The sequence below is a fragment of the Cimex lectularius genome, unplaced genomic scaffold, assembly GCF_000648675.2.
Source record: "Cimex lectularius strain Harlan isolate CLEC.00 unplaced genomic scaffold, Clec_2.1 scaffold426, whole genome shotgun sequence".
Taxonomy (NCBI): Eukaryota; Metazoa; Arthropoda; class Insecta; order Hemiptera; family Cimicidae; genus Cimex; species Cimex lectularius.
The window spans coordinates 182,643-208,475 of NW_019394180.1; the positions used below are offsets into that span (position 1 = coordinate 182,643).

At 37.2% G+C, this 25,833-nt stretch overlaps 1 protein-coding gene and 1 non-coding gene across 5 annotated transcripts in view; both read right to left on the bottom strand.

Annotated features, from left to right (window-relative positions):
• The window catches only part of LOC106667652 (innexin shaking-B), an 82,220-nt gene that overhangs the window by 38,985 nt on the left and 17,402 nt on the right, over positions 1-25,833 (bottom strand). For all 4 annotated transcript variants that reach the window (XR_001340609.2, XR_001340608.2, XR_001340610.2 and 1 more), the window contains exon 2: positions 5,031-5,250. Coding sequence is in view for 1 of the 4 variants with exons in the window: in XM_014395731.2 (XP_014251217.1) it covers positions 5,031-5,250 (220 nt within the window). In the remaining 3 variants the exon portion in view is untranslated. The remainder of the gene's footprint in view (positions 1-5,030; positions 5,251-25,833) is intronic.
• Trnae-cuc lies at positions 12,828-12,900 on the bottom strand. The gene has a single exon. It is a non-coding gene; the product is annotated as a tRNA-Glu (tRNA).

Here is a 25,833-nt window from a genome sequence, read left to right on the forward strand (position 1 = left end):
TAAAAAAGTTTTAAAAAATGCATATATACTGACAGGCAAAAAATTCCACCCACTTGTAATATAAATTGATTTGTTTATATTTTTATATATTAATCAAAGTTTCATGTTTTTAACGATTAATAATTGAGTCTCTATCTAAAAAAGTTTTAAAAAATGCATATATACTGACAGGCAAAAAATTCCACCCACTTGTAATATAATTTGATTTGTTTATATTTTTATATATTAATCAAAGTTTCTTGTTTTTTAACGATTAATAATTGAGTCTTTATCTAAAAAAGTTTTAAAAAAATGCATATATACTGACAGGCAAAAAATTCCACCCACTTGTAATATAATTTGATTTGTTATACTTTTATATATTAATCAAAGTTTCATGTTTTTTAACCATTAATAATTGAGTCTTTATCTAAAAAAGTTTTAAAAAAAATGTAAATTGCTAAGGAAAAAAAGACGGACAGATAAAATTTGTTTTAGATTTTTAATTAATATTTCAATATCGTGTCCTCCTCTTGCCTTAATTTCATCTCGAAGATGTCTCGGCATACTTTCTACCAGTTAGCCCATTCTTCACGAAGAGTCTTTCATGATGGTGGAGTGTATCAGGAAGTGATGGACGTGCTCTTATTCGTCTTTTGAGGTTATCCCATAAACTCCATTCAAGTCTGGAAAACAGGCTGGCCATACTAAGACCCTGATGTTAAGCTGCTGAAGTTACGTTTGTACTATGCGAGCGACATGTGGACGGGCATTATCGTGCATTAGAATAGGATTGTCGCTAATTTAGTCGAGGATGTTCCAAAATTTCATCCACATAGGGAGTGGCAGTCCAAGACCCTCCACGAACGACGAACGACAACCAACTCTGTGCGACTTTCCTTTGAAATTCCCGCTTACACCATCACCGAGCTACGTTGAAAAGGCTCTGGGAAAAATTACAGGCTTCACACCCATCTGGAGGTCGTAGAGCAAATCTACTCTTATGTGTAAAACGTACAGCAGACTAATCGTTCAAAGACCAATGGCTGTGTACTCAAACAAATGCCAGCCGTGCAACTCTGTGTCTGGACAAATCTGGTCCTCTTTCGGGGCGAAAAGCCTTCAGTCCACACTGATTTAATCTTCTTCGAGCAGTGCGTTCAGAAATTTGGACACCTCAAACTTCCGGAAGCTGATGAATCGCAGGTGTCGGATTCGCAAAATTCTCAAGGTCAAAAAACGGTCATCCTGTGGTTCTGTTACCCTGGGGCGTCCAGAACCGGGCCTTCTATGGTAGGACCCAGTTTCTCGTAAAGTCTCGCAGTGTTTAGTGAGGAACTCCGATGGAATAGCCGCATATCCGATGGAACATCCATCATCGATAAGTGCCACACCACGCGCAACATGCTCAGCACTAAGTGGCATTTTTAAGTTTAACAATTGAAAAACAAAGAGAAAACTAAACAGTTTCTGCTTCAGAATTCAAATGAGACTGAATAAACATCTTCAATTCCGTAAAAATTAAACAATGAAAAATCCTTTAGCCTAGTTTTCGATTAAGGATTAAGTGTGTTTACCTCTAATTGATATTCTCAAAGTAAAACATAAACAAATATTTATTGGTACAAACAATGAGATAAATTAAGGGAAGAAATTTCTTTCATCGAGAAAATGAAAAAAAAAAATTAATTGGTGTGGGATTTGCATAACACATATATTTTATAGTACATAATTTTTTTGCGTGTGCATCTAACTTGACTTCTTTTGAATAAAAAAATGTGCGAAAATCTAAAAGTGTATTAATAAGTGAATTCAGTGGTTCAGTTCGTCAAAGTTGAGTAAGTGCAGTAAATTTTAAATATTTTTTCCATAAACTTATTTCTTAACTAATGGGATTATAAATTTTATGGTGATTTTAGTTATTTTGTGTAACGTTTTTTATAAATACGTTATCTCGTGGTACGTTTTTAGCTTGTTAATCATGTGAAGCTTAAGTATAGTGTGAATTTTTTATTATTAATAATTGAAACAGTAAAGATTCGTCACGGGTCGGTGTTTCCAAAATGGCCTGACAAAATACAGGGTGAATTGCTACTCGTGCTACAAACTTCTCCAGTAGATTCTACATTCAAAAAGTCCTAATTAACTATGGTCCGAACCCCAACAGTTTCGTAGTTATGTCACTTTTTTTTTTCAATATTCCACCTTACCCATCCGTCAGCCACGGCTTTTTTCTTTCCTCCATCAATTTCTTCATCTTTGAGAAAAGTAATTAAACAAGAAATTACACCACTAAAAAGGATATTAAATTTAAACAATGTTTATAAATCCCAGGCCCTGAAGATGATCTCAATAAAGATCGAAACGTTGGCACGATAAAGAAAATGTTTTTCTAAAACCTACGTCACGCCAGACCGTTTCTCACCATTTTGAAATAATCATTAACAAAAAAATATTTTTCAATGACATCTTATTGGAAATTTAACGTAGTTTTGAATGGTAAGAACGGATTTGTCCAAAACCTTTTAAGTTTGGAGTTATCATTGTTTATTTGAAGCAAGGTCGTAAAATCTTAAAAAATCAGAAAAAGTGAAATAACTCCGCAACTGCTGAGATTCGGACCATAGTTAATTAGGTCTTTTTCGTTCCATTTTGAATAAAGAATCTACGAGCAATGTTTGTAACATGAGTAGCTGAACATCCTTTATATATGTTTGATAGGAAACTTTAGTTTTGTTGTAATTATTAAGGGTATTTTTCCATCTATCTCACGCGTCGTAATATCGCCATGACATCATTATTTGGAAGTTGTATTTTTAAAAAATCCATTCTCTCTCTGCATATTTCCCTATACATGATGGTGTTCCTCAGGGTAGCGCTTTGGCCCCCACACTATACCAGGTGTTCACAGCTGACATGCCATCACATCCCGAAACCACTATATTCACATTTGCAGACGATACAGCAATTCTCTCTACCAACTCCGACCTTGTCATTTCCACTCCAAGAACACCTCACACTACTAGAGTCTTGGCGTGAAAAGAAAAGGTTACAAATTAACACAGACAACTCCATCCACATTACCTTCACTCTGCGTAAAAAGAACTCCTGGCATACAGATCAACTGGGTACAAGGTGCGGTACTCCTGATGTGGAATCCTCACACACGACTGAAATGTCATGAGGTTATGACGTTCTAATTTACCTCTTGTAAGCCGGTCCCCGTCTTAGCGATAAGTTAAATTGTAAAATAAGAACAAAATAGGTAAACGAGGAAAAGGGACAGGGGTTGTGCTTTGAAGGGGCAACCGCCCAGACGGGAACGACGTGACACATCTGGCAAATGTAGCTTAGAAATGGTTACCCAGGTAGACAGTTAGGTAAGAACGTCGAAGTGTGAGGCAGACCCAGACGGGAACGACGTGACACATCTGGTAAATGTAGCTTAGAAATGGTTACCAGGTAGACAGTTAGGTAAGAACGGGGGACATCGTAAATTGGGAATACGTCAACCCTGTGCTAGACCGCCGTCTTTGCAGGCCCAGCCGCGGCGTGAGAACTCCCCCGACTTTTGAGTTTCCTTTCCACCCCTACTCCGGGAGAGACCCGGTATAAAAGGGATGACTGGAAAATCAAAAGTCAGTCAAGATACAAGACTCACCCCAGTGAGTCAAGATCCAAGACTCACCCCCCAGCCAGTCAACATCAGAGACTCATCCCAGGCAGTCAAGACCAAGGACCGGGAGAGAAGCAGCCACACTCCGTCTGGGATACAACAAGAGGACTCAGCCAGCCAGAGCCAGCGAGGACCAGCCGTTGCGAGCCATCGAGCCAAGTCAGAGGTCGAGAGAAGAGATGCTGTGGGCACTGATCGTAGCGAGCATCGTTTGGGGTAAGACCCTTCGTTGATAGACTCATCCCAGATTTAGAGTTGTGGCTGACTTGTAGATTAAGTAAGATTCTGAGGTTTTTAAGATTAAGAGAAAGAATTGTGTACAATAAATGTTACTGAATACGCTCTCTGGTTTATTGAATTCTGGAACCTTACCTTCCCCTACACAAGAATAAGTAGCGACGCGCTTACGCCGACTCATCTCTTGTCGCTTAGAGAAAAACAAGCGAATATCGAGAGATAATTCGGCCGCCGCGCCGTCGTCCGCTTACACTCTCAAAAATAAAAGGCTGCTTTAGAACACGTAGTTACAGACTTACGGACTTCACCATGGACTTACGGACTGGAAGTGTGGGGTTGAGCCAAGCATTCCAACGTCCGCCCAAACTGCCAAATCCGTAATCCTACGAAAAATACTAGACGCTTCATTTTATGTATTATCGAACCTAACTACACATACTGCCTTATATATCCCTTTCGTTAAAGATAAAATCCGTTCCCGTTACAGCAAATTTCATAAAACCGTCCCAACTACCATAAATCAGCACTTCAGAAACCTCCGACGAATCCCCTCGAACCCTCATCGCCGACTGAAGAGACAATGGCCGCGTGATCTCCTAGGAAGTGATGGTGATGATAGAGAAAGTGATAATGACACAAGTATCAGTTACACAGACAATATTTTAGTATCACTGGAGTAATATAAATGGGTATTTTCTCCACTCTTGTTTTCAATTTTGTATGTATTACCTCATTGTAACATGTTAACTACTTGAAGGTAGTTGTAATGTACTACAAATTTAAAAAAAAACATTGATTTTGATTGTTCTTAAAAAAATGTGGTTATTCACGTTTAGACAGTTTAAATGAAACTACAACGATCGGATTTAGAGCTTTCATCAGTTTGCCAAGTCTGACCCCCTGGCTCAAACGGTATAAAATAGATGTCTCGAAGGAAGATTAGCGGTGATTTGTTAGTAAGTCGGCTCGAGATCCGCCGTGCACGTGACGGCGTGAATGTTTACTACAGGGAGTTGATCTCGTCGACTCGTCATCGTCCTAAAAATAAGTCCGAGTTGAACCAACCCGGACGCATTGTGCGATCGATTCGAATGTTACACACGGCGGAAATCTGGTTAGGACGTGTCAGAACCCTCACCGACGACGTTGGCCAGGGACAGCAACTCGCAGAGGAAGTAGCGGAAACACCACCAGTTGTGGTAGCGCAAGTTCTCCCAGAGGTAATCCAGGAGAAGCTTCTTCTTCTGACGTTTCTCGATCTCCGAACATATGCCGACGTCGAGGTCCATCATCAGGGCGTGGATCTTCCCTCCTTCCCAATGCTTCCACAGCCATCTCGGCATGTAAAACAGTACCGCCTGGAAACAACAAATTATACCTTTATAATATACATTAACTAAAATTTTATGAATGTTTAAATAAAAAATGGAATTCGCCGATAAATCCGAAGCGCAATTTTGTTGGGCAGAGTGGACAACATGGCCGAACATTTATTTAGCAAGAAATGGAGAAAGGTAGTATGCCAACTCGCATATTGAAAACTCATAAGTAGGTTAAGAAATGAACGAAGACGAATTTTTATTTCAATAAAGACTTTAGATAACAGTATAAATATTTTAAATAATTAATACGGACAATTCTAACTACTAAATACATAATGGTTAATTAAATAAAGGCTGCATATACGCTGACAGGAAAAAAATTCCACCCACTTGTAATATAATTTAATTTGTTTATATTTTTATATATTAATCAAAGTTTCAGGACCATGGACAATATGAACTTTTTTGTTCATTTTAGGGTGAAGAATCTACTGGAGAAGTTTGTAGCACGAGTAGCAATTCACCCTGTATATATTTTCGAAATAGTAAGTAGGTACCGCCTAATTGGAGATTTATCCAGTTTTTTCTCAAAATTTTGTTGTTGTAACCAGTGATCAGGTTTTTAAAAACGTGGAACAATACATTGTATTTAAACAAATATCTGGATAATTTGATTAAAAATATCATTAAAAAAAAAATTTTTTTCAACGATAATATAACGATTGATAACAAAAATATTAGAGATAAAGAAGAAGAGGACACTTGCAGTTATTTCGGTTTTATAAATGTACCAAGCCTTAGGAAAATCCATTAAAAATAATTTTAAAAAAACAATAAATACAATTGCTATGTGTCTTAAAATGATAAAAAGTTGATTCCCGGATTAAAAAATAAAATAGAAAATGTAGTATAAAAAATGGTGCGGTCATGCATTAAATCATATTTAAAAAGACCGTCAATTTGGAAAAAAACGGGATTTAACATGTTGATATATTATCAATACACAATTAAAACACGGTTATCTCAACTACTGTAAACCAAAACCATATGTTCAAATTCTATAATAAGTAATATCAAATAGAATAAACCAAAAAAGCTAATTTGGTTTGAAAACGTCTACATAAATTTAGAGGAAAACTATGTAAATTTACAGCAAAATAAAGAAAAAATAAGCAGATAATATAGGGATATTTTGGTTTTGGATACAAAAAGGAATAAAATAATGAAACTATATGTAAGGCATTGGTTGAGATAAAAAAGTCAGTGTCACGAGAGGGATTCGAGCCCACGATCCTAGGCTAAATACGCCGCTGCTCTACCACTTGAGCTATCGTGATTTCCACAACAAAAAAAACTTAATTAATTGAAAGATATTATTTGGTCAAGCGGACCACGAAAACTAGTGAATTTAATAAGTAAAATGAAGTATAACTTGAAGAAAGGTCTCCGTGGCCATTTCATTTGTCGCCGAGAATCGAATAGATTACACGACATTGAACAAAAGGAGGGAAAATTCAAAAGGTGCGGTTGAGATGGGAAGTTGGTGTCCGCGTGGATCCAAGTCACGATAGCTCAAGTGGTAGAGCAGTGGCGTATTTTGCAGAAGGTCGTGGGTTCGAATCCCGCTCGTGACACTGACTTTTTTATCGCAATCCATACTTTACATAAAGATTAATTAATTGAAAAACGTTATTCAGTCAATCGGACCACGAACTCTAATGAATTTAATGCAACTACAGTTGTTATATCAAATTATGATGAAAAAATTAAGACCACCTATAGTAATGATAAAAACCCTCCCATAGTGCAAAATGATATGTGTTTAGGTACATCCATCCAGGCTCGGGAAATCAATTTCATATATTACTGTAAACATGCTCATTTTAATATACCTATTTTATATGTTAATTTTTAGTTTGAGAATCACGAAATATAAACGAGTTATACAAAAAACCTGGTTGTTTCGTTACATTTTTTATAAACTTGACCATAGAATAAGGTATCAATTTTGCATTTTCGCGTATTTGCCTCGTTTTTATGAAGCTTACTTTTTAGTAAGTATATGCCGTGAGTGCAATTAAAAACAAATCGTTACACCTTTTTGTAAAAATAGCCGGCCGCGCTCCTGGCCCACGGTTTTACTCTGGATCGAGACCTTGGCCGACCTAAAACAAGCGTTATTACCCCAAATAGCCAGATCAACCCTTTCGTCCCAAAGGATTTACAGAAATTGCTCAACGAAATGAGGCTATAACAGTGGAAAAATGTGGGTCACACGATCCGATCCAAATGGACAGTCTTTACACACCTATTACAGTTAATTTTTTTAATCAAACCATAAATATTATTTACTTTTTTATATTTATAGTAATGAATCGTTTGACGGCGATAATTTTCAATTTTCAAAATACGGAGACTTAAATTTTAGTTTAGGAAATAAGCGTTACTTATGCGATGCAACTTTGGCGTTTTGTGATGTTAGACGGAAACTGAATGTGATTCAGAAACCCAATTAATTTAAATTATAAATATTTACAAAATGTAAATATTTATAATTATGTGATCTATGAGGTGGATTAGAAGAAGAAAATTTATTTCATTTTTTAGCGTTTTATCCTTATGTAGCGAAAATATAAAAAATGGCAAAGAATGGCTCAACTTAATTATTGCAAATTCTGAAAAACTGCTTATAAATATGGCGAAAAGTTATTAAATTAGCCTTCCTTATTTAATTATAAGTCAGTGATGTCAGTGGACGAGGCTCACCTATAATGTCCATAACTTCACACGGTTGTCTTTGGTAGACTGATTATTATTTTATTGTTAATTGTTCTTTTTTTATAGAAAATTTATCTTTTAGAATGTAACAACAATAAACTCTTCTATTACATTCTACTATAGCTTCACTGGTAATAACACCTCCGTTTTTCAGGCCGATTGGCCATTGATGTGTGTTGTAGAACACTTATGGAAAATAAAATTAAGGAAAAGGATATTAGAATTTTTTATGACAGTCAGGCATGTCTTAGGTCATTATAAAAAGATTTGTCAACCTCAAGACTGGTGGAGGAAACAGTAGATCTTATCAACAGGATTTCTTCCAGGTTTGAAAACAAGGTAAACCTATTTGGATACCAGCACATAAAGGACACCATGGGATGAAGAGGCGGATGGCCTGGCCAAAGAAGGTTCTAATACTGCGTTTGTCGAGCCAGAACCGTCTTGGCCTTTTTTCTTTCTACTGTACCTAAAGCCGTTTCCGGCTCCTTACAGTTTATTGGCTTTCAGCTTTGTGTTGCTTTTTTATTATAGACGGAAGCTGATAGAACTCTGGAGTCAGAATGAGAGAGCATGAAGAAAAAAANCGCTCGAATTGATTCTTTTGTTGTATTGCTACCCAGATTGTTCCTCTCAATTATTTGCTCGACAAGATCGTTCGGTTGTAATTCCCTTGGAACCCGTATTAAGAGCAATCTTGGACGACGCTGTGGTAGACTTCGATATTTAAGAGTGCCATCTTTTATTTTCTCTAGGTCCAATAACTTGTCCCTTTCATTAGCACTACCTACCTTAATTGCTACTGCACCCCTAGCAGTAAGTCGCATATCTTCCAGTTGTATATTGGTAACCTTCGGATTTAGCGCCTCCTGAACAATCTTCAGATGACTTTTGGGGTCTATCTCTGGGTTTGGTTCAATAATAACAATGTTATTATTGTCCACGGCTTTGTTTTTTATCTTATTCAAAATAGACTCTTTTCTTTTATTCAAGATTAGTTGCATATCTTTGGTAATCGTTTGCTCGTTTCTTTCATGTGCATTCTTCTCTTTGAATCTCTTTCTCTTAGTTTTCCTTACCGTAACCTCTTGCCATTCAGATTCACCGCCTGAGTCTGTGACCTGATTTGGTGAGGGGGCATGTTGGATATCAATTTCACTATTGGTGTTGTGTTTTCTACTTATTTTTCCAGGTTTTCTTTGCTTGCGTTTTTTGGCTTTAATGCCTTTATTTTCGACGTCCAAGCATAGCACCCGATCAATACATGTTTTGAGTTCCCCCACGATTTTCTTTACAGGACTAATTGCAGGACTTATAGTCCTTTCTGCAACCGCAGCTTTTAGTTCTTCAGTTATCTTCGCAAAAGATGGAGTTATGATATCCACTATATCTGGAATTAGCAGGTTTGTTGCCTGGCTAGTTTTGGATTGATCCGCTCGAATATGAGAAGCCAGGTAAGCATTTTCCATGGCCATCATTTTGACCATTTCAGTCAACCTGTCGACTTGGTCCATTATATAGGACGATGCCTCTTTGTTAACTTTCTTAGAAGGATCCATCAAGAATTGACTTATATTAGACCTAATTTTGCCAGACACCCGCTGAGCCTCAAAGTGGTTGAGTTTCTCTGACTCAGGGATTAGGTTATACTCTGTCCTGGTACCTCTCTTCTGCTGGAGATCAGAAGTTGGCTGGTTTGGCAACAAAAAAGGTTCAGGTCCTGGACAGCTACTAGTTTCGGTATCAAAACCACATTCGCTGCCAGCCTCAGTTGTCAAATCTGGATAAGAACTCTCTCGAGGTGGTGTTCTTTTTTGCGTGCTTCCTCGGAAAATTTTCGAGTTTCTGATTTCTTTTGTCAAAGACTTGCTAGATTTGGATCTTCGTGACTGTTGTCTTACAGGTGTTAGAGGAGTCACGCTTCTTTCACCTGCCGGATTTAGGCCTTCCGGTAAACGGCCATCATTTTTTAAAATTACTTCAGCCATATAGTTCCCACGAGAATTGGGGTGTAAAAGTCAACGCCAGGAGGACCCCAACCCTGACGCAAGGCGACTTAATATTCAGGGGTGGCGCCAGGTGCCCCTGAAGCTCCGTTCGAGACATGATAACCCTCATGCCATTCATCCATTGGCACGGGACGCATAACACGGTGGATTGGGGTTTTCTGTTAGGGTTTTCTCCCTTAGTCTGGGTTCTCCGTTTACGCGCCGAGGAGTCGCGTTTTGCCTCGCACCGTTTGCCGCTAAAGCTATGACTTTCAGCGTTGCCCAGGGACCACGACATGGACGTGGTGCTAAGACTTGGGGTTTCATCGGACAAGTCCGACAGTGGGCATTTCTCAGTATTTACCGCGGGTGCTGCACAGACATACAGCATACGCACTAAGACCCAGGACCCCCATTTGGCCCCCGTCGAGCCAGAACCGGTATCACGTCACTCTATGAGCACAGCGAAAGAGAGTATTAATGGCTGGGGCATGAAACAATTCCTAAGGGAGTGGAATTTATCCCCTGGACACAGGCAATCGAAAGGTGTTTGTCAAGGTGATCAAACTAGCAGAATCGAAATGGCTATTCTCAAACTCAAGGAAGGGAATTAGGATGCTGATAGGTATCCTGACGGGCCACTGCCCACTGAGAAGACACCTCTCCCTTTGGATATTCTACCAGATCCCTTTTGCCGTTTTTGCGAAATAAAAGAAGAAACGGCAAGGCACTATATCGCAGAGTGTGATAGATATGCTAGGTCCAGATTTGAAATCTCTGAAGGAGCGGACATCACCAAATCACTCCCCGAGATTAAATGGTCCAAAATCTTGAGGTTTGTGAACAAGCCCAAAAGGTTTATGCAGGACTCGTGAGCCGACCAAGTCCCGGACCTTTTAGGATGGGGTACGAGTCTACCCAGGCATTTAACCCCTCGGGGTATTGGTCGCCCACCCTGCATAATATAAATATATATATATTTAATTGTAATAATAAATAAGTAATTTTCTTTTTATTCTGTTGAGTTAAAACTGTGCAAAAGAAAAGACTCCATAGGACGGTCTTGAGCCAATGATCTTTACCTTTAATACTGTTTATGTAAAAATTGTTGTAATAATTTGTTGGATTCGTGAGGAACCGGCAAGAATGAGATAGTTTAGAAAAAATGCTGACGTTTCGACCTTTATTCGAGTCATCTTCAGGGCATATGGTACTATTCTTGTTGTGTCATATTGGTGTTGTTCTTAAAATCTTACTACAGAATTGACACTATACATAAATATTTTGGGTGAAGCAGCAAGTAAATGTTTCAGTTATTTTAATAAATGGAAAATCCGTGCAAATAAAGTTAAAACTAAAGCTATACTTTTTACCAGAAGGAGGTCTGATATTAATAATTTTGTCAAAATCAATAGCAATCCCCTACCCTGGGCCAAGAAGGTCAAGTATCTGGGAGTCTATCTCGACCAAAAACTTCACTTATCACATTTCTATGAAATTCAATTAATTAAGGTTTTTAGTTGAGATAAAAAAAAGTTCAGTGTGACGAGCGGGATTCGAACCCACGATCTTCGGCTAGATACGCCGCTGCTCTACCACTTGAGCTATCGTGACCTCGAGCCACTCGGACACCAACTTCCCAGCTCAACCCCATCTTTTGAACTTTCTCTCCTTTTTGCCATTTTTCAATTCCAATTCAAAAGGTGGGGTTGAGCTGGGAAGTTGGTGTCCGAGTGGATCGAATTCACGATAGCTCAAATGGCAGGGCAGCGGCGTTTCTAGCCGAAGATCGTGGGTTCGAATCCCGCTCGTCACACTGACTTTTTTAACTCAACTAAAATCCTTAATTAATTGAAAATTATTAATTGGTGAAACGGACCACGAAAACTTGTGAATTTCTATGAAATATTCCAAAACTGCACGGTTTGTACAAAGCTTGTTTCCTATTTTTAATAGAACTTCGAAGTTAAGCATTAATAATAAAAAGCTCATCTTTAATCTTTATATAAGGCCTGTTCTCACAGACGCTGCCCCAGTCTGGTCGAACACATTACATATATATGCAGACCGTTCAAAATAGCGCTAAGGATTATCGGTAAATATAAAAGATGGACGCGAATAGACTACATGCATCGCGCTTTACATATTCCCAGTGTAACAACCCAAGTTTTTAACCAAATCTTGAGCTTTGTCTCCAATTGCATGAAGAGTTCAATAGAATACATAAAAATATTGTAAATTATGAGCTCAGAGAATTAAATTATAAGAAATATAAACATAAAAGGCTTAAGAATACACTTTTTGTTAAAGATCTAACCTAACCATTTATTAAATCCATTAGAGTTTGTGGTCCGATTGACCAATTAACATTTTTCAGTTAATTAATGTTTCCAGGCCATTTCATTTGTCGCCGAGAATGAAATAGATTACACGACTTTCAAAAAATGACAAAAAGGAGGGAAAATTCGAGTGGGGGGTGAGGTTGAGGTGGGAGATTGCGGCGTATTTAGCGGAAGGTCGTGAGTTCGAATCCCGCTCATGACACGGACTTTTTTATCTCAACCAATACCTTTCATAAAATACTAACTATTTATTGTTAAATAATGCATCTACTTCTTACTTACACAACTAAAAATGAGTAGTTTTAATTAATTATCACGATCCAGGTCAAAAATTGTGCTGAAAGATCAATTTAAATTAATGATAAAAATTGTAATGTTCGGCAAAAGTTTTCGTAAATTTTATCAGTGAGGGTTTTTCCATTTTTTTTTCTTTTTGAGCTGGTGACGCTTATATTTATACTTCTCTTTACTTAATTAAGGTTTTAAATTGAGATAAAAAAGTCAGTGTCACGAACGGGATTCGAACCCACGACCTTCGGCTTGAGACGCCGTTACTCTACCACTTGAGCTATCGTGGCTTCGATCCCCTCGGGCACCAACTTCCCACCTCAACCCCACCTTTTGAATTTTCCTTCCTTTTTGCCATGTTTCAATTGGTCAAGCAGACCACGAAAAATAGTGGACTTCTCTTTACTATTATAAAATTTGTTAGGTGGTATAGGTCATGGTTTTGACCTGAAATTTCCTTTTAATTCTATGATTCTACTTCAAACTGATGAAAGTGACAACTCTTTCATTGATTCTAATACTTGTATTTATTTATTTATTTTAAATAGATTAGATATCCTTAAATATGATTTTTACAGTTTAAATAGGGTACAATATTTTAATGACAGTGAATTAATTTATGAATGTGATGTTTACCTTTGCAATGTGGCATGATTTGTAATGAAAGTAAATATTCTCATTAATAAATATTAACCAAACTGGGGCGTGAAATGAGCTAAAATTGATTCTCAGAAATCTATCGATAACGTTGTAAATGCTACGAAACAAATAACGTTAAAAGCAAAAGTTTCGTACGCTGAATAATACGTGACTTGGATGCGGGCGACACGGGACATCTTCTGCATCGGAGGGCTTCCGAGTTCCAATAGAAAAGTGCATCACGTGTGCTCACCCCCGACTTTCCGAACAACATCAGAACTTAGTACTTCGCACAAGTTGGTAGGCAATAACGGTCGTGTTAAGACGCGATTCGATATAAACGTACGACGAGAGGGTGGAATGATGGCCTTTTCCGACAGATTTACAATTTTACGCCTGATGGAATTCCACCGCGGAAAACCGAAGGTTATTCTTTGTTATTAGGGTTATTAATTTAGCGATCTCACCGTTACAGTTTCCAAGTCGGGCCTGGAGGGGAAATCAAAGAAGATCCTGTCGATCCCACAAGAATATTATAACTTTCAACGTCATTAAAACATGTTTCAAGGCAAATAAATTTTTCGATGACGTACTGTTTATAAACACATCTCCTGATTCTCGCCAGTTGTGAATACTCAATTTGCTATAAAATATTCCTGTGAGCATGTACGCACTTCTTGCCCCCTAGGTTACCCACGCGAACCACCTCCACAGAACACAGCAGAAAGTGTCTCTTGAAAAAAGAAAGAAAACGTGTAGGTTTCAAAAATATGAGTTCCTAAAGGGATATCTTATCGAGACCAAAAGATAAAATGGACAAATGGTCTAGTAATGGTGTATGCAAACTCGAGTGTGATTGTAATGCCACGTAGGTCAAATTAGGGATGAGCATTGATGGTCGATGTTTAGAAAACGTCGACGGTAGGCGACCGATGTTCGATGTTTTCAACATCGTTGTTACTGTGTCGATGTTTTTTGACCATAGATGGTGAGGTTCCGATGTTTAATCGATGGTGACCATCGTTGTTTTTTTTATCGATGCTCATCCCTAGGTCAAACGGGAAGAACACTAAAAATTAGGATGAAAAAACACCTACCGACATCTAGCTCCCAATCGAAAATTAAACGCCACGTTGTCAGAGAGAACCACAACTTTAAGCCCGAGGATAACGCGGAAATACTACATGTACCAAAAAAAGGAAAAATGTTAAACTGGGTTGAAAAGCTTGAGATCTTAAAAGCGAAACAGGATAAAACCTGTGAACTGTTGAATCTACTGACGGACTTCAGACCGAGTCCGGCAATGACGTTTGCGTTCAATTATCAGTGAACCCACAGGTGACGTACAGAGACAACACGTCGCAGATATATCAGTCTGTTATTTAGAGACATAATTGGAAGTTGTATAAATTTAGAATTTTTAAAACGTACAATATAAATGTATAGTGTTTAGTGACCGTTAGTCAATGATTATTCGTAGATCGTGAGATGCGGTCTGGTGTTAGATTTTACAAAAACCTTTTCTTTATCGTGCCAACGTTTCGATCTTTATTGAGATCATCTTCAGTGCCTGGGATTTATAAACAATGTTTAAATTTTACAAATACATGTAGGATGTGAAAAAATGAATTTATACAATGCTAAAAATTTTAGATTTAATAAAGTAAATAAATAAAAATAAACGTATTATTTTTATTGTACTTTTCCTAAGGCTTGGTACATTTATAAAACCAAAATAACCACAACTGTCCTTTCTTCTTTATCTCTAATATCTTTGTTATCAATCGTTATAGTATCGTTAAAAATAATGTTTTTTAATGATATTTTTAATGTGTGGTGATTAGTGACCGTTAATCGATATTTATTTAGAAATCGTGAGATGCGGTCTGGTGTGATGTAGGCTTCAGAAAAACATTTTCTTTATCGTGCCAACGTTTCGATCTTTATTGAGATCATCTTCAGTGCCTGGGATTTATAAACATTGTTTACATTTTACAAATACATGTAGGATGTGAAAAAATGAATTTATACAATGCTAGAAATTTTAGATTTAATAAAGTAAATAAATAAAAATAAACGTATACAATGCTAAAAACATTTAGATTTTTAAAAAATGAAATTACACAATGCTAGAAAAGTTTAGATTAAACAATGTATTTACACAATGCTAGAAAATTTTAAATTTAAAAAAATTAATTTATACATTGCTAGAAAATTTTAGATTGAAATATAAATTCTTTTTTTTTTAATATAAAATTTCCTATAAATTCATTTTTTTATCTAAAATTTTTTAGCATTGTATAAATTCATTTTTTTATCTAAAATATTTTAGTATTGTATAAATTCATTTTTTTAATCTAAAATTTCTAGCGTTGTATAAATTCATTTTTTCACATCCTACATCTAAACAACACAAATCTACGCGGAAAACAAATACTTTGAGTGAGTACAAATACTTTAATTAAATCTTGTTGTGTTTGTAAAATTTAAACAAAGTTTATAAATTCCAGGCCCTGAAGATGATCTCAGTAAAGATCGAAACGTTGGCACGATATAGAAAATGTTTTTTTAAAATCCTACATCACACCAGACCTCACCTCAAGATCTCCAAATAAACAATATAACATTTGATTAATGTTTATGAATCCCAGGCCCTGAAGATGATCTCAGTAAAGATCGAAACGTTGGCACGATAAAAAAAATGTTTTTCTAAAACCTACGTCACACCAGACCGCATTTCACGATCTCCGAATAATCAACTACAATATAAAAGTGCTGTGACGCCCGCAGTTAAAATTATACATATATATTATGCATAGAGATTACAAATATACAAGTATACTTGAGAGTACAGATTTACTGTTTTTGTAAAAAAAAAAACATTGTTTAAAACTGACCAAAAAATTGATTGTAAGACCTTGAGAATGACCCAATGGCTTGAAACAGGTCGGTAGTAAAATCAATTAGACATTGGAAGCCTAGTTATTGTGGCCTGATGTCATGAACCTCTTAAACAGAGTATCTGTTTTGCAAACCTGACATTTTTAGCTTGATCTTGGAATCCAGTATCATTTTCCAGCAGATTAGAATTCGATACTCTGATGTCTGCTTGGCTTGCAGGGTTCATAGATATGGCTCCATTTTAGTATTGTCTGTTAGACGAAGTTGGGTAAATGTCTCAATTAGCTGTACTCTGGCTTGGTATGCCCATGGGATCTGAATAATCGTTTTGGAACCAAATTCTCCTGACGTAGGGCGTACGAACTTCGTGCACCACTGCCAGTACTCTGCCAATTATTAACATATCATCTATATTCTATTTTGTCCTATCTGTCTTTAAAAAATTTAAAAAGATCCCAACTGATTAATTTCTTAATAATTCTGCTCAAACTCTAACAGAAAATGTTTTATCAAGGTTCATTGAGCGTAGGTTAATTTTGAATGGGTCTCTTGTCAGGTAACAAAAGAAGACGTGAGATTTGGACCATTAATTCTCGCTGGTTTACGTTTGAACATTGAATCATGTTTGACCGTTTATACAGTGCTCAAGTACTCGAACACACTTCATTAAATAATTCTTCCAGTTACACTACTTGACATATCTCGTTTTTAAATTTCACATTCCTAAAATGAAAATCACTCTTAGAATCGAAAGAAAAATTTGCGTTTTCAGTCAAATTTAAAGATCGCCTCCGTGGCCGGTTCGTAACCTGGATTGACCCACTTGGCTTCACGGCCAGCCGGACCGGATTTAAACGACAAGCCTCTGTGTCTACTTCTCAAGCCTACGGCTTCAACCACTTTGGAAAAAAAAAGAAGGATTATTTTTCCCGACAAACGTCACCTACTATTTTATGCAACTTTACGTTCAAATAAATAATGATATTATTAACTACAACATATTTCTGTATGTGTTCTCAAAAAAAATGGCTCGTGAAAAATGGCAAAAAGGAGGGAAAATTCGAAAGGTGGGGTTGGGATGGGAAGTTAGTGTATACCGAGCGGATGGAAGTCACAATAGCTCAAGTGGTAGAGTAGCGGCGTATCAAGCCGAAGATCGTGGGTTCGAATCCCCCTCGAGATACTGACTTTTTTATCTCAACCAATACCTTATATAAAGATTAATTAATTGAAATACATTAATAAGGCTACTCGTAGACGTATCACAGACATTTGTTCGTGTATGGCACGAAGGTCTCCTGTACAAATTAAAGCGCATCCTTCCAAACACCTAATACCTAATCCTTCGATTCTACCTTACTGGACGATATTTCAAGTCGGAATACTCCGACTACTGTCCGGTAGGAACGGGAGTACCACAGGGTAGTGTGCTCAGTCCACTCTTGTACCTCCTCTACACATCAGACTTCCCGTTCACACCTCTATTCTACTTGCATCCTTCGCCGTCAACACAGCCGTCCTTTCGTCCAATCCCGATCCTGAAAAAGCTTCGGAGGAACTCCAATCACATGTACATCGGATTGCAGAATGGAGCAAAATTGGGAGAATAAAAATGAATGAAAACATGTGCACCCATATTACATTTACCCTCCGAAGCAAAACTCCTCACACAATACACCTCAACAACATCCCTATTCGCAAAGCTGACTGCGTACGATACCTCGGGCTCTATCTTGATTCAGTACTGACGTGGAAACAACACATCCAAATAAAAAGACAGGAACTCAATAGACGATTCGGACTACTCTACAAACTACTCGGACGCAAATCTAATTTGTCGACTAAAAAACGAACTAACGCTGTACAGAACACTACGCAAACCGATTTGGACATATGGACTAGAACTGTGGGGCACCGCTAAACCTACCAACATCCAACGAATTCAATCCTTCCAATACAAAGTCCTTAGAATTATAGTTAACGCTCCTTACTATGTCTCCAACGCCACCATCCACAATGACCTCAAAATACCCTTTGTGAATAAATTAACCCCATTCAAATTCACCCAGTTCCAGGACAAACTCTCCACTCACCCCAACCCAATAGCCCAATCCATATCCATCCCTTCAATCCTGTCTGCCGATTAAAGCGGAGACGGCCTCGGGACCTCCTCATCGAGGTCTAAACTTGCACAAAACTAGGAGACCAACAAGTTGAAAAGGATAGTTCTAAGTAAAGATAAAAGTGTGGGAAGCCAAAAAAGAAGAGTTTCCGAGTAAATGCAGCTATTCCTGTTAGTGTTTCATCTAAAATTAAAAATGCAGCAGCGTAACCACGAGTGTCTAGATATAAATATAATATGAATTATTGGATTAATTCTTAATATCAATTTCTACTAGCTTTGAATTATTAAAGTATGTAATATTTGTTTAAATAGCGAATTTCTCAGTATTTAACGAACAACTTAATCTCTGCTTAGTATTTTATAAATACGTATATACCTTTATATGACACGTATATTATATGTATATATGCATTACACATTTATGTAAGAATGATCGTTTAGTCAACTAGCAAATATTTCATGTGAATTATTAATATTTGGATTTTGGAAAACATTTAGACTTCATTTCTTACAAATGAGAATTCAAAGCCACTGACATTTGGCCCTGTGACAAAATTTTTGCCAATTTGTACGTGACACGTAATAATATTTTATTAAACCAATTGTTTGTACAATGAGCAATTAAATGTTTGACTAGTTAAACGGTTCTCTATGTGGTGTCTATCATTTTGAATTATTCCATTATTTTCTGGCACGCTTGGCTGGCCAAAGAGGTGTATCAGAATTGTTCTCGAGACGGCAAATATTTCGTATGAAATATCCGAGAGGACAGATCTAAATATAAGTTCCTTTGTTTTCCTGCCAGATCTGTAGGTCCAGGCGGACAAAACGTTTAATGAGCCCTAGCACAACACATGTTAATCATACGGCAAAAGAGCCTGCACGAGTGATGGAAAGTCTCGATCAAAAGCCGGTCATACATCACCGCGTGCATACATAATTAATACGTGTGGCTAAGTTTTAGCAAGACGTGGAAACTTAGCTTATCCTGTCCCCTTCAAATTTTACTGCGAGACGGATCATACACTCCTGGATATAGAAGCTCTTAATTGACCATTACCTAGATGGTAGAAAATATGCTGGAAATCATAAAATAAACCATTACATAGACAGATATATTTTCGGACTGAAGTTTGCCCTAGTAATACCCCCATTATCGACTTTAAACAGGAACCGAAAAGATGAAAGCGACTTATAATAATATTTACAAACCTAAACGCCTTTTTTTAAACAAATGAAAACATTTTCACACATCGTCGGATATTAATACCTGCTAATTTAACGGTTAACAAAATAAAGGGTCGAAGTTTTAAACAAAATTCACTAATTTCGTGGTCCGCTTGACCAATTAATATATTACAATTAATTAAGGTTTTTAGTTGAGATAAAAAAGTCAATGGCACGAGCGGGATTCGAACCCACGATCTTCGGCTGGTAGAGCAGCGGCGTATCAAGCCGAAGATCTGGATTCGAATCCCTCTCGTGCCATTGACTTTTTTATCTTAACTAAAAACCTTAATTAATTGTTTTAAACAAAAATTCGGGCGCTCGCGTTAGGCTAAACCTTCAAAACCGTCCGGTCGTTCAGTTGCCCCTTGTTTGTTGACGAGCGATGTGACGAGGTCGTGGGTATTTTATTTATTGCTATCTGTACAAATCAGACATTGAGCAAATAGTTTGGTTATAAACAAATCTGATAGACCTATCACAGACTAGGAGGCTGTGGGAAGAGAAACCAACTAGTGCTGGAACTCTCTTTTATTTAATTGAGTGGATTAAAATTAATTGGGTAACTAAGATAGAAGGTCACGAGGCAGAAGGATATTAAGGGTGAGACGTTGAGGAAAGAGTTAGGGTGAAGGGATAGTTTAGCGTGGAAAGTGAAGAAGCGTGTTCGGATAAGATCTTTCACGAAAGGGATTTTAAGATTTTTATGGATCGTTTGATTGGTGACATAGAAGGAAGCATTGAGGATACGGCGGAGAACTTTAGATTGAAAAGCTTGAATTCGTTGTGTATTGGATGATTTGGCCGAGCCCCACAGCTCGGCTACGGAGTCGATAGGTCTGATGAGTGTTTAGTAAGCGGTTAGTTTGTGATATATGCTTAGTGTTGATTTTGGTCCAAGTAGGTGTCTGAGCAGTCCATATCTTTTGTTAAATTCTTGCCGTTTTAATCTTTATGTGGGTTCCATGTAAGTCTATAAGTAATAAGTAAGCATGGGTCTCTGGACATCCGGTAGAGGTAAAGAAAAGGTTGATATTTTGGCCAAAAAGGGAACCAACATGAACTCTATGTGCCCAGAACCCTACGGCCTAGCAGCCTGCCAAAAAAGAGGATACATCTTAAAATGGATCCTTAATGAGTCCAAAACCTGGTGGAACAATACCACAGGTATGAGGCGAAGAGATTCTTAGAAGGACCATCCGCAAAACTTACACAAGAACTACTGGAAGGCAACCGAACCAGAATTCTTGTAGGACTCCTGACACGGCACTGCCAATTAAGAAAGCACATGCATCGGATAGAAGTACAGACAGAAGAAACACTGTGCAGATACTGCCAGGAAGAGGAGGAGAACGCAGAATACATTTTATGTTTCTGTGAAGGTCTATGTAGGTGCATGGTCTTGCAACTAGGACAAGAAAAGCCACAAGAAAGATCCTACACCAAGGAACCTCTGGCAAAGCTGTGGAGGCTGGTTAATAGCCTGACGCTGGCCAGTGAGTTATAATTATCAGAGGAGCACAATAGATGTATTTAGATCGAGGTGCAGTAGGTTTTGTGGCCGCCTCTCCTATCCCTATCCCTATCTAAGTAAAGCCCAAGTTAGCGGACTTGGTGGTATTATCTTGTTGTAAATGTGCTCTGGTAGACAGGTTTGACGTTTGAGCGTAAACGAAACTTGTTAGCTTTTTGTTCGTTTAACCTGATCCTGCACAGGTTGCACCAGTCGGTAATGAGGTTCAGATGTTGGAATGCTTCTGTAGCTAGGAGAGGATTGAAGTGTATGATGGGATTGCGGTGTCATCCGCGTAGGTTATGATTTCTGTGTTTGGATGTGTGGGTATGTCTGCAATGTAGATCGTGTAAAGTATTGGGCCTGGGATACTTCCTTGTGGAACGGCAGCTTTGATTGGCGTGATAGGTAAAAAATCGGTGCCGATTCTCACTTTAAACCTTCGAACCAAGAGGAAGGATATCAGGACAAGATAGTAGGAATGAGTGAGGATACGTTTTAACTTATAAAGGAGGCCGGGGTGCCATACTTGGTCAAATGCTTCAGTAACGTCCAGAAATACCGCTGAGCAATATTGTTTGTTTTCTAGAGCCGAGGATATAGATTTGCATTTATATAGGATGTACAGACATACAAACATGTGCCGAATTGAGCCTATTCCTTCCTCGTAGTCGGCAATTCCAGCTTTTGCTATTTACCGTAAAATACTCGTCACATCTCTCGTGAATGAACAAGGGGCAACTGAACGACCTGACGGTTTTGAAGGTTTAGCCTAACGAGAGCGCCCAAATTTGCGTTTAATACTTGAACTTTTCATTTTTTTAAATTAGCGGCTATTAATATCCGACGATGTGTAAAATGTTTTCATTCGAAAAAAAAACTCACAAAACCGTCTTGAAAGCCGTTTGGTTCGTAAATATTATTATAAGTCGCTTTCATCTTTGTGGTTCCTGTTTAAACGATAATGAGAGTATTACTAGGGAAAACTTCAGTCCGAAAATATATCTGTCTATGTAATGGTTTATTTTATGATTTCCAGCATATTTTCTGTCATCTAGGTAATGGTCAATTAAGAGGTTCTATATTTAGGATGGGAAGATCCGTCTCGCCGTAAAATTTAAGGTGGACAGGATGAACATAAGTTTTCCCGTCTTGTTAAAACTGAGCCATACTTATAGATTATATATATCAAATCGGAATTGACTGTCGGGTCCGGTCGAGAAGGAAGGCGTGACTCATACCAACGAGAATAACCAACCTGAGAAATGACACGGTCGAGTTCGAAACCTCTAAAAAAATATATATTTAAATTAAACTGTTTAAAATAGGCATTTGTCAAATACTTGATTACTCCAATTAATTATAATTGCACGCGGGATGATGTATGGCCGGCTGTAATGTATATTTTGATCCGGTCGGCCATCCCTCTAGCAGGCTCTTTTGCCGTATGATTAACATGTGTTGTGCTAGGGCTCATTAAACGTTTTGTCCGCCTGGACCTACAGATCTGGCAGGAAAACAAAGGAACTTATATTTAGATCTGTCCTCTCGGATATTTCATACGAAATATTTGCCGTCTCGAGAACAATTCTGATCCACCTCTTTGGCCAGCAAGGCGTGCCGGAAAATAATGAAATAATTCAAAATGATAGACACCACATAGAAAACCGTTTAACTGTTCAAACATTTAATTGTTAACTGTACAAACAAATGGTTGGTTTAATAAAATATTATTACGTAAAACGTAAAAATTGACAAAATGTCTCAGGGCCAATTGTCAGCGGCATTCAATTCTCCGGCAATTCTAGCGTCTCGAGAATCTGCCACTCCGGGTGTTTGCAGTCCTATCCGTGACAATGAGGTAGTGCTCCGGGTGGGTGACCCCATTTGCAGATTATGTAATGAGGAGGAGGAAACAGCCACTCATATCATCTTCGAATGCGAAGCAACAGCTCAATGGAGGTTTAACCTAACGTACGAAAAAGACTCAGGGAACCAAATTGCAGCAATAACAGTCAATGACCTGATACTTCTGAGAAGAAGGATTGAGTCTATTGACTAAACTAGGGAACTGGGAAGGTACAATAAGCCACAAGGCTGCAGAGCCTGGGGAATACACGCCCCGCTTCCCAGCATCCCTTCCACCATACCATACCGGGTGGGTGCTGTCAACAGGTCAATTCAGCACCCAACGCACGCAGTTCCAAACCCATTCGTCCTCACGTTCATTCTTAAAAGGGAGGAAAATGCGAAAGGTGGAGTTGAGATGAGAAATTAGTGTCCGAGTGGATCGAAGTCACGATAGCACAAGTGGTAGAGCATCGGCGTATTTAGCCGAGGGTCGTGGGTTCGAATCCCGCTCGTGACACTAACTTTTTCATCTCAACCAATGCTTTATAAAAATATTAATTAATTGAAAAACGTCGGTCAATCGGATCACGAACTCTAACGAATTTATTCTTAAATGCCTTCTCTTTTATTTACATATATTATTCAACTAACCTCATTTAAACAAAAGCCTTCTTCCTACAATTTTTATTTTCGACAAAATAAATAAAAATTGTGCGAATACTTTGAAACGTCATTATGTATCATAAATCGGTACAAATAATTAATAAAAATGTGTGGTGATTAGTGACCGTTAATCGATAATTATTCAGAATTCGTGAGATGCGGTCTGGTGTGACGTAGGTTTCAGAAAAACATTTTCTTTATCGTGCCAACGTTTCGATCTTTATTGAGATCATCTTCAGAACCTTGTGTTGTCTGCATTTCAACAAAAAGTTCTCTGGTTGATAGCCGATGCGAGTTTCTTCTCATTGTTGGCGATGTCCTTCAGAATACTTTTAGCTTCGTTGTTCATAGAATCCCATGCCCTTCCTTCTCGTGTAGAAATGTGTGGTGATTAGTGACCGTTAGTTGATAATTATTCAGAAATCGTGACATGCGGTCTGATGTGTGATTCTTTTTTGTTGAAATGCAGACAACACACAAGGCCCTGAAGATGATCTCAATAAAGATCGAAACGTTGGCATGATAAAGAAAATGCTTTTCTGAAACCTATATCACAGCAGACCGCATCTCACGATTTCTGAATAATTATTAATAAAAATGTTTGGACGTATCCTGGACGTTTGGGAACTACGAGTTTTCGAAAAACGTTCAATGTGAACGAGATTAAAAAGGAATGTTTATTAACAATCTAAAAACGCCTGGAAAATTCTAGAAAAAATCTGTATACAGGTGTCCCAGCTAAAGATGACTCCCCTCTGAAATTTATCTCTTACCAGGCATATAATTTCCTTCCTATGACAACACCACTAACGTTTTAATTTTTATTTATTGTAATTCATAAGGTTATAATTCATTTCGAACAAGATCGGGATCTTAAAAATATTCAACTAATCAACCTGCATCTTAGAGTGGATTATGTTGAAGTGAGTCTTTAGTTTCTACGCCAAAAGTTACATTGTCGATTAAGCATAAACTAAAAATTGTTAAATTAGGTTGAATAAGTTACAACTTAGGCAAAACTTTACAATATTTCTTAGTTCTTCCTTGTATAATGTACTTCCTTTGGTATAATGTGAACCAACCCAAATTCGTGCGGAACATAAAGTAGTTCAAATGATGAGTTTAAATCATAGACCTGTTCTGGAAATTTTATTTTGATAAACATAAATCTGAAGGACTACTTATGCAATTGTTTTCTTATGTTTTGTTTGTGGGATAGTTTTAAGTCAATAGACTGGCCTAAATTTTAATTTATTTTACATCGAGAATAAGATCCAAGATGTTATTTACATATCAGCTTTATTTATTTCTTATTAGTCGGCTAAATTGGATTACTTGATTTTTGAATTGATTGAACTTTGATTACTTATCCATCGGTTGACACATCTAACAGGTTTTGTTGCACTTTTCTCCTCCAACTCCAGTAATAAATAATTCCAGGATTATAAAAACTCAAAAATTGAAGATTAAAAAGTACGCCTGTTTTTATTTTATTTTTTACCTGAAGGAATTCAGGATTAACCCTTTGTAAACCCCGATAAATTTTTCAGTAGTATTGAAAAATTATATTGTCAGAGATTCCATTTTTTAGTATATTTAGAAAAGATAACAAAATATTACGTTTTTTTTACAAAATAACAAAATAATACTTGCAATGGCATGAACTAGTCTGCCATATTTAGAAAAGATAACAAAATATTACATTTTTTTTACAAAATAATACTAGAGATTCCATTTATATGTACCAAATATACTTTTTACTTACTTTTTCGTTACAAATATACTTTTTTATATTAATTTTTACTGATTTCCTAATAATTTTAAAATTTCATGCTTTCAATCTGAAAAAAAATTTTTAAATATATTTTGAACCAGTATTTTCAAAACTGGATATTCCAACCCATTAAAAATTATTTTGATTCCCCGATAAAAATTTATTATGTACATTTGGCATATTTATTGTCATACGTTAGCGTAGAGGTTATTAGAGTTCATTTGATTTTTTATCGGCAAAAGTGCAATGGATAAACAACTTTTTTGGACCCGATGCCGGCTGGCATTCGGAGGAAACCGTTTTATTTCAATTCGTTTCCAATAGCACTCAGAAATGATAGGATAATCATTATCTTAATTGATTTTTATAGCAGGGCATTTTATGCGACCGGGCTTCGATCGTGCTTGTCATTTGGGGAAAGGCTTGGTACGCATTTGGAAAATAGTTTTGAAAAGAAAACCAAGTTTTTAAAACATGTTAAACAGGTACAACGCGTTCGTTAACGTATCATTGGACCAGAAGGTAATTTT